The sequence below is a fragment of the Pipra filicauda genome, unplaced genomic scaffold, assembly GCF_003945595.2.
Source record: "Pipra filicauda isolate LSUMZ 115617 unplaced genomic scaffold, ASM394559v2 scaffold36_size6622888_pilon, whole genome shotgun sequence".
In the NCBI taxonomy this organism is placed as follows: domain Eukaryota; kingdom Metazoa; phylum Chordata; class Aves; order Passeriformes; family Pipridae; genus Pipra; species Pipra filicauda.
In genome coordinates, this window is record NW_024104498.1 from 6,017,692 (window position 1) to 6,034,503 (window position 16,812).

The window sequence follows — 16,812 nt, forward strand, 5'->3', positions numbered from 1 at the left end:
GATCTATGGCATTCCCTACTCAGTAATGCACAAAAACAGTGCAGACCAAGAAATGTTGTGTCCAGGAGCACCCAAGAACACACTCTTTTCGATAATCTCTAGTGCTAATCCTGCCAAATCAGCCAGGACAACCAAAGTGCCCCCTTGTCCCACATTTTCCCCCTCCCTGTCATAATGAGGAGTAACTTCATCTTTTACATAAAACACTAAGAAACAAAAAGCGTCTTGTACATTCAACTCACAAAATACTGTTTAAAAAACTAACAAGTCTTTTTCATTTCTCTTGAACAAGTCTTTCCAAGAAACACTTCATAAACCAGCTCTTTAAAAAGGGAAAGCAAATGCCTTACAGCAAACATACAGCATTGCACAGAAAGCAGCACGCTACTACCTTGAACTCCAAATGGTTTTACCAATCACTCTTTCATACTCATTTATAGTTTATTCCCTTACTAATAAATACAGGTAGTCAACAATCCTTAACCGTTTTTAATGTAAATCATCTCTTTTCTGTAGGTAAATATGTTCCTTTTCTAATAATGCAGCAGTCTGAAAGAAAAATCTTTGCCTTTAAATGTCTTGTTCCAATTTCTCTCTGACTCTCTCTCCTCTCCCATTGCTTTTTTCATGGAAACTGGAAAGAGGAAGGAAAAAACTTCCAAGGTAAGACAACTCCACATGCAAACATGTAATGAAAATTTTCAAGGAAGAACCTATTTTCAAAACCCATAGCATGAAAATTATCTGGGCATGTTCCAGATTATTAATAAAAAAATAATCTCTGCAGTGTTTTCCCCAGCACTGACATCAACAAGTAGACTTAACTCTCAGTCTGGATCTGTAACCAATTTTCTGAAACACATAAGCCAAAATATAATATTGCTCCAATCTGGAATCTTGTTCTGACATAATATGAAAATTAGACTCCGAAAATTTTGGCTGCACTTCTGTTTTTTCACTTCCAAACGCTCCCAGCATATACCAAGACACGAAGCTGTAATTCAGGTGCAAGCGGAAAGAAAGTACGATCCCACCACAGCAGACCAGGAGCTGTTCTGAACTATGGGAAAGCAACACCTCTGCAGCAGCATCCTGTGCTACAGCCCAGAGAGGAGAAGGTGGGAGACAGGCTCTGCTCACTGTCGGGGCACAAGCAGCACTGAGCACAGTGTCACCAAACACCCGGTCAGCGTCAGCACTGCCAGCAGTGTCCTTGGAACAAACACTCCTGGGAGTGTGACTGACCCTTCCCCTGGACCCAGAATGGCAAACTCCTGGGACTGGCTCCCTTGATGCCTGGGACAGGCCCACACTTGCTTCACTGGAAAGCTCATAATCATTTTCCCTGGAAGAACGAGAGGCTGTGCCAGTTCGCCTGCACTTTGTTACAGCTGAAAATGATAAGATGCTTCCAAAGCGCTGCGTTACAATAGCTGTGCCTTCAGTTTATGGATTTATCTTCCTTTGCGCCAGATAAAACTCCATTCCTTGGACAAATTAGGTCTGCTTGTCATTCAACACTCTACCTAATGGTCTCAGCTGTGTGTTTCTGCAGTTACTGAAGCTGGAGCATTCCACAGATAGTTTTCATTGATTTGAGAAGCGAGCCAGAAATCCAGTCGTATTTTATCCAAAATGACAACAGGGCAAGTTAATGATGTAATTAGAATTACCAGGAACCTTAAATCTTACAGGACATGTTTAAATGCAGGATGATAACAGTTTTAAAGGGCTGCATAACACGACCTGGAGATTTATAAACAGCAAGTACCTTGCAAAGTGAGGCACTGAACATTTTCTTCTTTAGTTTAAGGAGGCTGATACTGGCATGGGGTTAGTGTGTAGATTTCTAATGTCATGTTATCAAGATCATCATATGCTTTTCAGAAGGCAACACCCGCTACCTAAAGGCTGTATGCCCACATGAATCCATGGCATTCTGAACTGCAGAGGGAACTTGAGATATGGGTGACAATCATTCTAGTAAGGTATAGAAAAAGCTTGGTTGTTTCTGATGGACACAGCTTGAAGAAGGAGGCACAGCAATGCCTGAGCATCTGAAGGGGGTTGAGATCTGTCTGCAGGCTGTGGTGAACACTAAGCAATTCCACTGCATAGCTTGCTCTGCTGTGTAAGATGAAGCCAAGACCTTATGTCTCCTGGCGATGAGAAGATTGTTATGCTGAGGTGAGCATAAGGCCTGTAAACTGGGTTAATCACTGGCCTAACTTGATTTATTCATTTTGATATCCAAAGATGTCTGGGCCCATTGGAATGGATACAAAGCCTGCTGAAGGCATGAAAATATTCTCCATTACTTCAGTGGGCTCTCACTACAGTCTAACACAAACCGTAAGGCTCCCCTAGATGAGAGACGCTTTGGAAGTGTCAGGTATGACTCTTGGATTGTGCTGTTAACCCTAAATGGGAGAGGCAAATAACAAGTATGAAACCTGGATAGTTGAGCCAGTAGAAACTGGCTTGAAGAAAACTGTGTATAGAGTTAGCAGTGGAGCTGCAGGTCTCTGACATGCCAGATCGGTGATGAGAGAGGAGAAATCATCTTCTCCTGGGACAGGAGCCTCTCCTCAGGTCAGGAGAATGGCTGAGGACAGAAGATAAGAAACAATAACCAGAAACCACAGATATAATTTTTGGGAAAGGCTGAAGGAGAAAAATCTCCGCCTTGGATCTTCAAGTTTCCTCTTAATAAAGGAATACAAAAGAACACAGAAGCAGCTATTTCAGTGCTGTCCTTAAAAACTGAACAGCTCAAAACCAACCACAGGAAGTAACTGGTGCAAGGTATCCTTAAAACTAAACCACAAATGTTTATGTTTGAATAAAGACTTTTACATCAGATCTAGGGAGCAAAAAACACAATAAATTGTTCTGTGCCCTACTTTTTCTTCACCGAGGTTTCAGGTCATTAAGCAATTTTTCATCTCAGGTAAGAAAAAATATCACATGGAGACGGATAATTTTCTAATTTTGCACTAACAGATTTTTTTGTATTTTAATGTTTCTGGACATACTGACCTTAATTCCCTTGTGAGAGCATCAGTCAGAATACAGAAGTTACAGCTACTGATCTAATCCAACACATTTTTGCTTCTAGGGAACCTTTTTCAAAAGCAGAGAAAGAAACTGACTTCTTTGAGGGGAAAAAAGTCTGGAGAAAGAGCAGAAAATACTCCTATCCTATCTTTAGCTTAGAATACTTTCTCTTCGGTATCATTTTGACTCTCTGCCCAGAAACTCCAACATAAGCATCTGGATTACAAAAGTCACAAGAGAATCAAGTGTTTGAGGAAGGCTGTAGAAGAGAGAGAGATGTTTCCTACTCCACTTTGGGGTCATAGTCTAACTTAGTAAGCTCAGCCCCTTAAAGTTTTACTAAGTTTAAATAAGGATTTATACATTGGGAAAAATGGTGCCTGGACAAAAAAAAAATTAAAAAAAAGAGAAAGGGAAAGGAATGAGGAATGTAATATAACCACAGGAAAGTAGAGGTGTTTCCCTTTCACTGTTCTTAATTAAAACAAAGGTCTTCTCAGACCTCTAAAAAATTGGGGCAGCACCTTGATATCATGAAAGAATGGACACATCTTCTAAAAATACTGTGGCACTCTTGTCTCACAAGATTGGCAGGGGTACCTGCCCTGAACTTTAAGTGGCAATACATCTCACTTGGGATATTTATAGTTTTTCTGCATTTGTAGGCCAATCGTTCATTGTCACCTCATGAGACCTGCAATAGACTCAGCACATGATAAATTCCTCTGCCTACATTTAATGTCTCCAGAGAGAGAGATCCCAGGGGGGATGCTTCATGTGTAATATTTAAGCCAGGCTAATCTAATTTGGTAACCAAATGGCAAAAACTCTCCATGGCAGACAGAGTCTTTCATCCTTGCAACAAACCACACAGAACAAACTTTGGAATCACCCCAACTGGCAAAACTTGGCCTGAATAGGGAGTTTATTTTAGGTTTTAATTTTCTATTTTGTTCTGCTCGCAGTTAAAATAAATGGTATAAAGCTGGTTTATGAAAACACTACCAAGCACAAAAACCCTGTACCCAACAGTGCTGCACAACATTTAGAGTTCTGCAGGGACCAGTATACATAGAGGGATCTTAATTTTCCATGGCCTGTAAGTGTTATAATCTCTATCAACTGCGTGCACTCTGGGACCATGACTAACACCATTGCTTGAACTCTGACTGGTTGTTGGCTTCCTTCTTCTGTCTTTAACACTGTTTTGAAACCCACATTTGATCCAATAATTTGGAGGGATAAGCAAGCTGTTCCTCTCAAGTTGAACCCACGGGTCTGATATAGGACAATGTGAAAATAAACCACAGATGTCTGTGAGTCCATGCAACGGGTGTGAATGGCCACAACTAATCTCAGGGACAAAGGCTTTCTCACTGGAGAAATTACACTGGTAGAGATTAAAAGGCAACACAGGACATTCCCACACCAGGACAGTCTTCATGGGTTTGCCTACAAGTACTCCTTTCATCGCATCCATGGCAAACATAACACCACATCTTGCTTGTTTATTCCGTGTTTATCATTTGTGCTGTGCCTCAACACTGCAGGAATAGTTACAACCACAGGACTAACAGGAAAGGAGAAAGAAGAATCTATGTATTAAATGAGAATCTCAGAGTTTGCCATGAAGTATCAAACTGGTCTGGAAAGCAGATTTCTGCTCCATTGAGAGTTTTTAATAGCTTTGGATAACTAAGATAAACGGAGACTGAAGGGCTGCCTGAGACACATACAAAATTATTGAATTATGACATGTTTGAGAAGTTATTTACTTTATAGAGTATTAATGTAATGTCCACTTCCTCTTCATATATAAGCTCAAATATTACAAAGATTCCCCCCTCCCCCGCTTAATGAGGGGTCTACATTCAACAGCCCCCAAACATCTATAATTACCTTTTTTTGTAGGCACATTCCTAGGGAAGTCTTCCAGGCAGTACATTCCTTGTTCCAAGTAATAAGCAATAGGACAAGAGGAAACAGCCTCAAGCTGTGCCAGGGGAGGTTAAGATTGGATAGCAGGAAAAATTTGTTCACCAAAAGGGTTGTCAAGCACTGGAACAGGCTGCCCAGGGCTGTGTTGGAGTCACCCTCCCTGGAGGTATTTAAAAGACGTGTAGATGTGGCACTTGGGCACATGGTTCAGTGGTGGGATGGGCAGTGCTGGGTTAATGGTTGGTCTTGATGATCTTGGGGGTCTTTTTGAACCTGAACCATTCTATGATTGCCCAGAGCCCAAGAAAAACCATGGAAATTCACTCTCACCAAGCAAATGAGGCACATGTGGAAAGAAAACACAGGGCATCAAAAAGGAAGAGGGGGAAGAGGAGACAGAGTATAAAGTGCTGGCTGGGATATTGCTAAAAAAGCAGCTGATTTGTTCTCAATCATCTGGCCCGTCTGGAACAATTCTGCTCACCTGAGAAGTGTCATGGTTGAATATCACAGCATTCAGGTCTCCACAGTTGTAGTGCTTGATGAGATCTTCAGTGGTATATGGGGCCTGCAAACTACCTGCTCGAAGGCTTTCATGCTGGAGCAGAGTTTGGTTCAGAGCAAACAGCACCTGCAGAAACGCAGACAGAAAGGGAGAAAGTAAGTTAAAGATAGCAGGAATCAAAACAGCAAAGCCTAAAGGACCAAACTTTGAAAAACTCTCCTGCACCTGAGGTCTATTCACTTGATCCATTCTGGCCCACAGTAACAAGGGCTGGTCTTCAGGCATTCCCAAATGGAAAAGCATTCAGATGCAAGGCCCCCTAATAGCAAAAGACCATATTATAGACCCCTTGATATTCCATATAGAGTATAACTTCACAATACATATATATTGCTGGGAATTCTTGGGCTTTCTGGGTTGGTTAATTGGCTACATGAAAGCAATTGGAATGAAACAGCCCCTAAATGAGGAAACTTCTATTGCCTCTGACTGCTTCCTGTCCCCTAACTTAAATCCAAAGCCCAAACTCAGCTAAAAGGTTTTTGATAAAAATCAAAATCTTCTGAACTTCTGAAGTTACAGGTGTTGTATTGGGACTTTGTGCATTCCTGGAGTAGCAGAAACTTCAGGAAATTCATTATTAGCCTCCCTCCTTTAGTCTTTCCCCCTTCACCCACCCATCTGCAAAGTGAGCAGAGACACAGATTTATAACACTGCCCCAGCAGACTAGTCCCATGTCCCCATCCCAAATTTGAAAAAACCAAAAAAACAGAAGCACTCTTTACTGTGTAGGTTTGGGTAACCAAAGAAATAAATATCCTTAAAGATTAGCTTTTTTTCCCCCTTGCATCAACCAAAAATAAAAAACCTAAAAATATTAAAAAAACCCAACAACACCACACTCCCCCCCCCCAAACAAACAAATAAAAAACTCCCTACTAAATTTCACATGAAGTACCACAAATCTTTTTAGTTTTGTGACAGACTGTAGGAATAATTTATACCATTCACTGAACCACCAAGTCTGGGTTTTCATGTTCAGCTTTCCAAGAAGCTCCCAAGAAAACTTGATAAAAAGTAGATGAATAAATCAGAAGAACAGCAGTTAAGAAAGTTTGTCACAAATTATATAAATAAACACACTTTTCCTAAAATAAAATTATACGTGGTGACAGTAAATTCAGATTTCTGGCAAATTATATCGATGTGTCATTTTTCATGAAAAGACTCCTGCGTCCCTCAGTCTCACATTTTACCATTTTTTTAGCTTTTATGTTTTATAACAGCAGTGTCCTTCCCAAAGAATAATCATCATCTCCAAATCTGGGTAAAGTAAGCCATGGTGAGCTCCTGCTGGCCCAGCAAGGCTGCAGTCTGTGACACATATCCTTACTTACCTTCTTAAAGTTTAGCAACTTACCCACATCAAGAAGTAAACCCCAGAGGAGTTGAAAATTAACAATGCGTATTTTTATTTGCAGGATGGAAGTTCTTATTAGTTTAAAACTATGACTCCCATTGAATTTTATCTGAAGGTGAAGTAAACAGTCAATTGGACTGCATATGCCTCACATATATAAAAAATAATTAACATTATTATTAATAATTATGTTAATAATATTAGGAATAATAAAGTATCTTCAGGGCACTAAAGCTTCAATACAAAGCTGTTAAATGCTAACTAATATACAAAAACTGGTCGAGGAAAAGCAAATGTTATTTTTTAATTTACTTTAAAAAAAAAAAAAAAAAAGATGGTCTTTCAACTGAACCTGTTATACATCAATTCAGCAATCGGTTCCCCATTAAGATCCAAGCCTAAAAGATTTCCTTGCCCAGATCTAAGGGTCTCTTTAGGCTTTTCTACAAAGAGATAAACCAGGACCACAGCCTGAAGTTAAGCATCTTCCTAACTTGGTTTTTCCCTAATTTAAAAAATATGCAAAAAATACAGTTTGAAAAATTTCTAACCTTTGAAAGGATCTGAGCTTTCTTCTTTTTCCCCTAAGGGCTACAGCTCGAAGAGGAAATGGTTCATCCCAGGATTTCCTGGGGATTCTAAACATTTTGACTAATAAAAATAAAAGCTTAGAAAAACATTGACAGGAAAAATGAGAGCAGAGGTTTTCCCAAAATGCTTTTAGCAAAATCCTTCTCATTTTTGATTTTTTAAACAATGGATGTTGCTGGATTTTTATATATGAAAATATGTATACACACAGGCACACACACATATACAAACCACCAGCAAACCCTGAGGGCAAGACAGTATGTTTTATAATAAAATATCAAGATGGCAATAAACAAATCCTTACTTTACTCCCAATGCCTTTTTTTTCCCTTTTTTATTTTTTTTATCTGTTATTTTGGCTTCCTGGGGAAACCAGTCCTGTGCATTAATGCTCTGGATCTGCCTGTCTCCTCCTAATAAATTTGGAACCTGTTAGTTGATTTTGGTCACATTTGCACAGGGTTTTCTTAAAGAAAACTGTCTGTGTGTTCCTTAAAAATCAGTGCCAGACTGCAGAAAAGCCCACAGTACGAGTTCACTCCTTATAAGACACCAAAGACTCCACATGAGAGAGAGTGAGTTCTTTGGAGTTTACAGCAGCAGATGGATCCCCATGACCTGGTCCCAACATTTCGTTAGTGCCAGGATGTTCATGCCCCTGCTCTCTGCCTCAGAGCAGCTTTGGGACCTAGATGTGATCCTGGACAGCAGCTTGGGGATGGTCCTGTGCAGGGCCAGGAGTGGGACTCGATGATTCCTGTGGGTCCCTTCCAGCTCAGCACATTCTGTGATTCTGTGATCCAGCACGCTGCTGCCACTGGGGCAGAGCCCACCACTGGGTTCAACCCACTGCCCTAAAAACAGCTCAAGAGGCTTTATTTCAGGAGGAAAGTTAAAATCAGAAATTCAAACACTTGAATATGCTAAAGGAAAACGGTAACAAACAGATTTATACAAAAGTCTTGCTTAATCAAGCCATAACCACCATGGGTTTAGGTTGGACAGCTCAAAACAAATTTAAAGAGAAGCGGGGTCTCGTCACAGTCACTGCTTGTTGGCTGGATTTGTAGACCACCTCCTTCAGAGTCAGGTTAAAGCCATCTTAAAACCTGAATTTATTTTTCCTTACTGTTCAGATAATGCCACAAAAACAACGCTGTTTCCTTTCCTTCTCTCTATCTTAATATCAATGACCCCACGACCTCCAGCCTAAACCCCTATCTGAGTTAAATCTCCCAGAGGTGCCTGAGATTACTGAACAAGTGATGACTTCAAAATAAACACACTTAAGAGTGACTGCCTATACACAGTCCCACCTAATAAACAGAGCAGACAGGATTTGTTCTGGGAAGCGATGGGAAGTTATGACTTTGGCTCTGGGAAAGTGCATTTTTATTCACACAGTTTATGGTCCTCACCCTGGTGTGCTTTGAAGACGTTTTTGCACGTCTGCCTCTGGCCCCCACTGGTTTTGGCTGATCAACCTTTTTATCTGAGTGGTGCCATTCACCCAAAACACAGATTTTATTTGGGTGTTTGCAGACACCGGCTCAGCCCTTAGGGCAGACCTAAGGGTCCTGCTTCACTGACAGGTCCCACCAGTCCTACACAGCACCAGGAACCACTGGCCCAGACGCTTCAGGAGATATTTTGCACAGTCTGTGGCCATGACAAGCACAAGGGGCTGGACTGTTGAGACCTTAACTAACAGCTGTACTGATTACCTTGACACTCAAACAGTATTCTCCCTCTCCACACTCATCAAATACAGCATCATTCCTTTTTATATCAGCTGCGGGCAGGTGGACCTGTCTACCTGTGGAACCAAGAGGAAAGGTTGCCAAGTCCACCTCTTTTGTCTGACTAAGGTCCCAAATAGTGGCACAAGGGGAAAACAGCTTTGTGGGAGCACCTAATAGGCCGCATTAAATTAAGATAAGGAAACGTTACTAGCAGATAAAGTTCTTAAGCAATCCCAAACCTTCCTATGAAATATATTGCTAATAAAACAGATAAGAAATTCAGGAATTAAAACAGAAGAAATAAGGTTTTTGTTAAACTTAAGACAAATTGGACCTATGTTCTTCTGGTGTGTCTGCTATTTAAGAGACTTGACGATGAAAGGCAACCCTAGGAAAACTCTCAGGCCAAACTTAGCATCCACAGGACTCCAGTAGCTGGAGTTACAGGATGACCCCTGCACAGACCCATGATTAATAACAATACCACAAAAATGAGTACTTAAATTTCATGCTATGATGTCAACTCTTGAGCAGGCAATGTATTGTTTTTCTTTACTCTCTCTTTTGGACACATGCCACCACAATGCAAATACTAAATAAGCATTACTGGAAGTGTTTGAGTGACTACATCCTGTCACTGCCCAAATTGCAATTCTGGAAAAGAAATGCCCCCTCTCCTACTCTTCAAAACAAACTGCAACATAAATATTGAGATATACAGTTCTGCAGGGGTTCTGCTTTTGTAGTTATCCTAATCTGTAATCAAATAGAAAATCAAATATACAGTTTCAGGTCAAAATAGTGACTTGGGGAAAAAAAAAAGAAAAACAACCAAAAATGCAAGTCCCTGATTTTCCAGATTAATGAAATGCAATAAAAGTGCTTGCCCAAATCTGTTCAGTTCCATTGGTTTCCAGAAGATGGGTTTCCCCTTTCCTTGAATCTCTTGCGCTGTTGCTAGGAATTAGTGAGCTGTGAAACTCACCTAATGAGGTCAGCATCAGGAAATAGCTTTGGAAAAACAGGTCCTGGGGGAACTACTAAAGGACTCTCCCAGTGTCCAAATGAAATCCTGGATGCATCGGCACATTGTACAGCCGGGGCTGTGAGAGGAACGTGCCCGACTTTGTTGTTGTTTTTCCTATAAAGGGACAGCTAAGGAAAGTGAAACTATTAACTCATCCACTGGAATTTCTACTCACAAACCGTGCCCCCTGTTAAAGCTGCTCATAAAAGCCTTTTGGCTAGTTAGTTCCATATGTTCCCCAAACCCGCAGTTATTGCTTCTGAAAGGCAGGAGTAGTTAACAGTCTGCGGCTTGGCACTGACCAGGGAGACCTAAGGACCTCGCTTTTCCCCCCTCCCTTTCAAACTGCCAATTACCCAGCTTAATAAAACAGTTTGAATCTGACCAAGGTGCTTGGAGAAACCCCGAGCCACCACCCGTCCTATGGTTTATCCCTGATGGTGACCATGGACATGGCCCAGGGCAGAGCAGTCACGCTACTGATGTGCAGTCCTGGGGACTAAGACTGGTTTTCTTGGTTCTGGGAAAGCTGCAGGGAGACTGGGACTCCAGCCTTCAGCCCTACCTGCCCAAAGCTCCTGCCGAAGTTGATTTCCAGCAGCCTGACTTCAGCCCTCTGACTCTCTTTATGCAGAGTTCCCATTATGAACTTGCACATGCAAAAGTAATTTCTATTTAATTTTATTTTCACTGTGTTTTGACTGAATCAAGGCATTTAAAAACAACATGAAATTTCTAAACAGAAAACACTGCACTGTGCATGTCATCCCCATTCCCACAGCCCCAAGACCCCAAAACCAGAGAAGGACTCTCCTGGTTCATGGCAGCTGTCACACATTCCCTGGGCTGACCCTACTACACTATTGCTTCTGCACCAAGTTCCAGACTTCTGCAGGGCTGGGGCAGGCAAATGGTTCAGACAGAGCCTGGACAGCAGCTGTTTAGGGTTTTAGTGGGTTACCTGACAGAACAGGCCAGATAGCTACTTTGTGGTCTTAGATGCAAGTCTTCTCTTGCACAAGGTCATTAAGACAACAAACAAAGATCATGGAATTAATTTCTGCCTTGAAAACACTCTAAAAACATATACTCTCTCTATATATATTCAACCACACACCCACCATAAACACCACACCCACCTTAAATAGGTCAAAAAAAAAAACCCAAATAAAGTCTTAAATTTATAAACTGAAGTCAGCAACAGCTGAAGCAAAGACACTATTGGAAGGAGGACAAGATCTGAAAACTTTTCTTCTAAAGGTAGTGAACTCTCTTACTTTCTAAAGGCACTCAGAGTCCATATTAATGCAGAAGAAAGAGAGGGCAGAAAAGAGCTTTGATATGGAATTTCCATCCTTTCCCCTTCTGTGAATCACCACACTGTGGTGGAAGGATGTTTTAGTTTCAATGCCCTCACCACATCATCAGCATAGTCTCTTTTGCCAGTAACTCAGCTTGATGTCCAACCAGTCAGGGTGTAAGTGAGCAGCGACTCTGTAGGATAACTCTCTGCTTTGGTCAATGTCCAAATGCAACCTGAGGGAAACAAATTAATAAATAACAGGAGGATGGATCTACAACTTAATCAAAACTGAAACATTGGAAGGGACAGAATTACTTCTGTTAAATTTGCATTCTAAATGTAGGGCTTGTGTAGATTTTGTATGTGGGATTTACTCACATCCAGTACTTCTGCATCAGTCTAGTTTCTCAGCTCTACTGAGCTCAGTAGATTAATTTTGATGAGTAAACCTGTCTGAAAGGCTAAATATTTTCCCCAAATGAGTTACACTTGGAGCAGTTTAATTCTGCAAGTGTTTTTTCAATGAAGTGCAACCAGTTTCCAGCAACCAACACCCCTGCCCGGCAGTGATGGCTTGCAGGTCCAAGTGACACTGGTTAGACCTCTGGACTGCAGCCTTAGATCTTGTCAACAAAAAGGTTCACTTGGACATGGCCCTGCTGCCTGTTTGGTGGGCTTGGCTACCAGCCTGGCTCCTCCATACCTCTGGGTCCCCACTCTGTTTCTTCCTGTGCCACCACCCCAGCAAGTCCAGCTCGGCCTCCAGTTCCACTTAGTCATTCCCGTCCTGGGGGTATCTCACCACTTGCTAGTCAAGAGAAAACCTCTATATTCCAAAACCCAAATGCTGCCTCAATGTCAGGGAAACTCACTCCTCGACACCCCTCCCGTGTAACACAAGAGCTCTGTGGGCACTGGAAGTTTGTGAGGAGGTTTCTGGAGAAGAGCAGTGCTCCGGGAGCAGTGCCACGAGGGCTGCAGCACGTTGCTCAAAGGTGTCATTGAAACAAGAACAGTCATCCCAGATAAGTCCAACACTCCCCAAAAGTGTCTGGTAACAGATACTTTGGGAAAGCACGTAAGAAATGAGGTGAGCAGAGGGTGAACTTTTCTCAGACAACACTTCCCATCTTTTGGAAATCTGCCAGCTGGGGGAGGTTGTGGATCAAAATACCTCTTCTGCTATCACTCCTTCCCACCCACCTCCCTGCTCCCCATGCCTCCACCTCAAAATTATCCCTGTGCTTGGTTGCACCATTCTATTGAAGAGCAGCCATCTGCCTGATGTGTGCACAGAGGAGCTCACAGCCTGCTACTTTGCTCAGCAATGGCATTCCCCAAATGGATGCCTGGCAGGACGCCCAAAGGGCAGTGCCCACGATCACTTTTCTCCACCTTAAATGGGCACATTGTCCCCGCTTTCGGGATCTTCACCTTCAAAGGGGGCACATGAAATCCTTCCCAAGAACCTGAAACTACATTTGTGCTCTTGACTCATGAGTAAAATTGTTACTGGGCCCTTCTGGGGTTTCAATTTTTCTTTTTTGTGTGCACCGTAACAGAAGGAATGTGGGAACGTGCCCCGAGCCGAGCGTACCGGTCGGCCCTGGTGACGAGTGAGCAGCAATGAAAGGGGTACCCTCATGGAAAAAAGCACAGCTCTGGGGGCGGTTTGGGGAACTCCTGGCTTTAGGCATCCAGCCTGAAATATTTTTAAGAAGTCTGGTTTCATGACATGCTAAGCATCCACCCATTGAAAAGTGCAACCTGTCCTGGGTGTATTTAATTTGGGGTTTATTCATATTACTGCTTAATTTTGAACTGTTGCTTTTTAATTACCAGCTGAAGCTACACAGTAAAATGGACTAGCCCCACAGGCATGTTTTTCTTTCTATTATATTACAGTGAGGCAGCAGATTAACTCCTTCAGACATCCCAGCTTAACACCTCGCGATGCCAGCACGGCCCCTTTCCAGACTGCTGCTCCTGAAGCAAGAACAGCTGAAGGGGACATTTATCTTTATGTCCTGTATTTCCAACTCCCAGCCTGGGGTATCAGCACAAGCAGGTGCCAATTTCAATATGTGTCAGCATGCTGGAGAGTAAATCACAGCCCATCGGGAAGGGGAGCAATTTCCAGTGAGCCAGGTGGAGCTGCAACCTCTGGCCAAGGACAAACACTTTGGGGCAGCAACTGTCTCAGTTTTCCAGTCTCCATGTGAGTGCAACTAAGTTGACAGTTGTAGAAAAGGGAATGTTTCCTAAGCCTGAAGGGAACTGCATCCTCCTGAGGTCAGCAGGGAAAGGGGAAAAAAAAATTAAAAAGTCAAGATTTGGAACAACGTGAGAAAAGGAAGCCTTCAAGAGGAAGCAGGGAGCTGAACTCATAAGGGATAAACAATTGTGGATTGTTGGTTTTTCTTTCAGCTTAGCATTATCTCAAGTTTGAATTAATTTTATTATGCAAGATGTTTTTGCCATTGTGGGAAACAGTAGCCAAGCATGGGTGCTAATGTCTGATAATAAAGACAGGGCTTGATCTGGCAGCCTGCTCTCTCCAGGTCTTCCTCACCCAGAGAAAACCCCTCTCATCAGCCAGGACAGATGGTGGGGCCCCATCTGTACCAGCTGTTACAGGGCACAGCGATCCCCGGGTGGCCTCATCAGGACAGAGCCTCTTTCCCCCTAGAAATTCACAGTTCTATCCTCAGGATCAGCCTCAGGGTTATAATGCAGACCTTGTAAAGCACCTGTGATGGGCAGTGCACTATGTGCAGGTTCCCTCTCCCAGAGCTGCTCCATCAAAGCACAAAGGGCTGGAGCCACTGCTGGTGCTCCCCAAATTACATTCTGATCCTCCCACTGACAGCCAGAGGGTTTTGGGGTGCAGAGGTAGCCTGTGAGCCAGCAGCCCATGCCTTAGGCCACCTCCTCTTCCAGCAGAAAGGCAGCACGAATAGACAGTGACATTACAGCCCTGGGTAACAACAGATGGCCACAAAACCACTACAAACAACTGCTCAGAGGCGTTTCTTTATCAAAGCCTGGGAAAGGGCACCAAAGGTGATCAATCATAATTCACTGAGAAGGCAAGCAGGCACTTTTTGGGAGGGTAGAGCTGGAGCTACACCACTGTACTCCTCAGAGGCAGCCTGCAGGGTCCCTCTGTGGGGAAGCCTGGGTTGAATATGACCCCTTAAAACATTCTGATGGATCCACATGCTGTGACTGGTACATGGAGCTGCCACCCTCCCCACAAGCCCTGGGGCCAGCCCGTGCTGCGCTGGAGGAGCTGCCACCACCAATCTCATTTCCAGGTCTCTGTTGAAGAGGACAGGCAGGGAAAGCTACAGATGGAGCCAGGAATTTAACAAGAAATAAATGCAACAATTCCTGCTCCAGGGGCCTTTCTGAGGGAGATGCAGCAAAGGGACAATGTACAGGCAGAGATGCCCAAGCCAAAAAAAAAAAAAGTCATTTTGGAGCTCAGGGCACATGGGGAAGAGGGGAAGGAACCAATCCCTTATGGGGAGTGCATATTACAGCCCTGCTGCACTGTACAGGATTTTTGCCTGGAAGGAGCAAGTTACATGACAATTATTCAAAATTCAGTTAGCCAGGGAAAGAAGGTGACCTACCCATCAAATCACAGCAGCTCAAATTTCTAATATCTACTTGTAGCCAAGCACTTGCCTTCAAATTAAGCAGAGGCCAAGAATAATTACTTATTATTCACTGAGATATTTACATCAATTATTTGGCACATAAATTCAGCTAACAAACAGCTTCAAGGAAACTGTAATCTATTCACAGTCAAGTTACCAAGACAGAAGATACTTATAAAAATAATTATTTGTAGCCAGCTTCTCTGTTAGCTTTCAAAGTCAGAATGATAAATTCAGTCACTTTATTTTCTACTATATATTAAGCTCCCTCAATCTAATTCTACTGTTTATGAATTGTGGGAGGTTATCTTTCAAAAGATGGCTATAACTGTTATATTTTCATTGTCACTGAAACTAAAAGATCTTATTTCTTGAAGCTTTTTTAAGCCTAGGCTAAACAGTCTCCACTCCAGTCAGAGAATGTCTATGAAATCAGCTACCAGTGAGGATATGCTGCTAAGGAATCAAGAAGAGAGTTCTCAGATTTTTGCTCTCCTGGGCAGAGCCAAGAATCAGATATTGCTGTAAAACATTTAGATAAACTGGCAACTTCTAAAGAAAGCCCTTCATTTAAGTAACACTTCTGTTTTCTTTTTTCTCCTAAGAAGAAAGGATCTAGAAGAATATTCACTTCACAGCTTCAAATATTCCTCCCATTTGTGGGATATTTCCTCACATAAATAAATAATAATAATAAAAATAATTAATACTGTTTTCAGGCATTATTCTGGTCCACATACACAAACAGCAGCAAAAATACCTGAAAGAGATCTGCCTCAGGTTCACCTTCTGCCCCTTTAGCCATATCTCCTCCCTCCTTAGATGCTGTTCCAGAAGTTGAGCCAAACAAACTCTTTCCCCCTCTCCTCTTTTTTCTTGCCTGTTACATGGCTCTGTAAATACACCCATGGCTAAGCAAGCACACACTGCTATCCCCTGAAGCACACCATAAATGCCCAGCAGGTTTTTCCCTCCCCAGCTGTGCTTCACCGGGAAGATTCCCAGAAATCCTACAGCCACTAAGGACATTGCACATGAGGACGTGGCTCAGACAAGCCCTAAAGACCCCAAGGGGAGAAAAAGCAACTCCTGAAAGTAAATCTCTTTGCTGTTGCCCTGGAGTAATGTGGATGAATAGCAGCCTTTTGCACAATCATGACTCTGGGGCTGGAGCTGAGAGGCTTCAGCTGACTATTCTACCACAGGACAGCAGGGAAGACATCCAGGGAGGAATCCCAAAGCAGGGGTGTGGGTACTAAGCAGAGCAGAGAGGATTGCTTCCAGGTTTGACTTCACTTCCTAAGCCTGACTCCTAGGAGCACAAGGAGTTTCAGAGCCAGTCTCATCTGGTGTAATTTAGCATCATCCTGATGATTGACACGCGCTGAAATCCTGCCTGCACACCCCGGAGGAGGAGACGGGGATGATGCAGGGGGTAGGAAATGACATCCTCCACAAACCTGTGGGGGATCAGCTCACTCTGGAGATAACATCTGTTCTGCATTTCTTCCCTGCTCATGATCTTTTTACCTTCCATAAAGTAGGTGAGATGGGGAGTAGGTT

General features: G+C 42.8%; 1 protein-coding gene across 1 annotated transcript in view; it reads right to left on the bottom strand.

Moving 5' to 3' along the window:
- TRABD2B (TraB domain containing 2B) overlaps positions 1-16,812 on the bottom strand; it is a 276,515-nt gene that overhangs the window by 122,542 nt on the left and 137,161 nt on the right. The window contains exon 3 of the mRNA XM_027747253.2: positions 5,480-5,626. Within this exon, the coding sequence (XP_027603054.1) occupies positions 5,480-5,626 (147 nt within the window). The remainder of the gene's footprint in view (positions 1-5,479; positions 5,627-16,812) is intronic.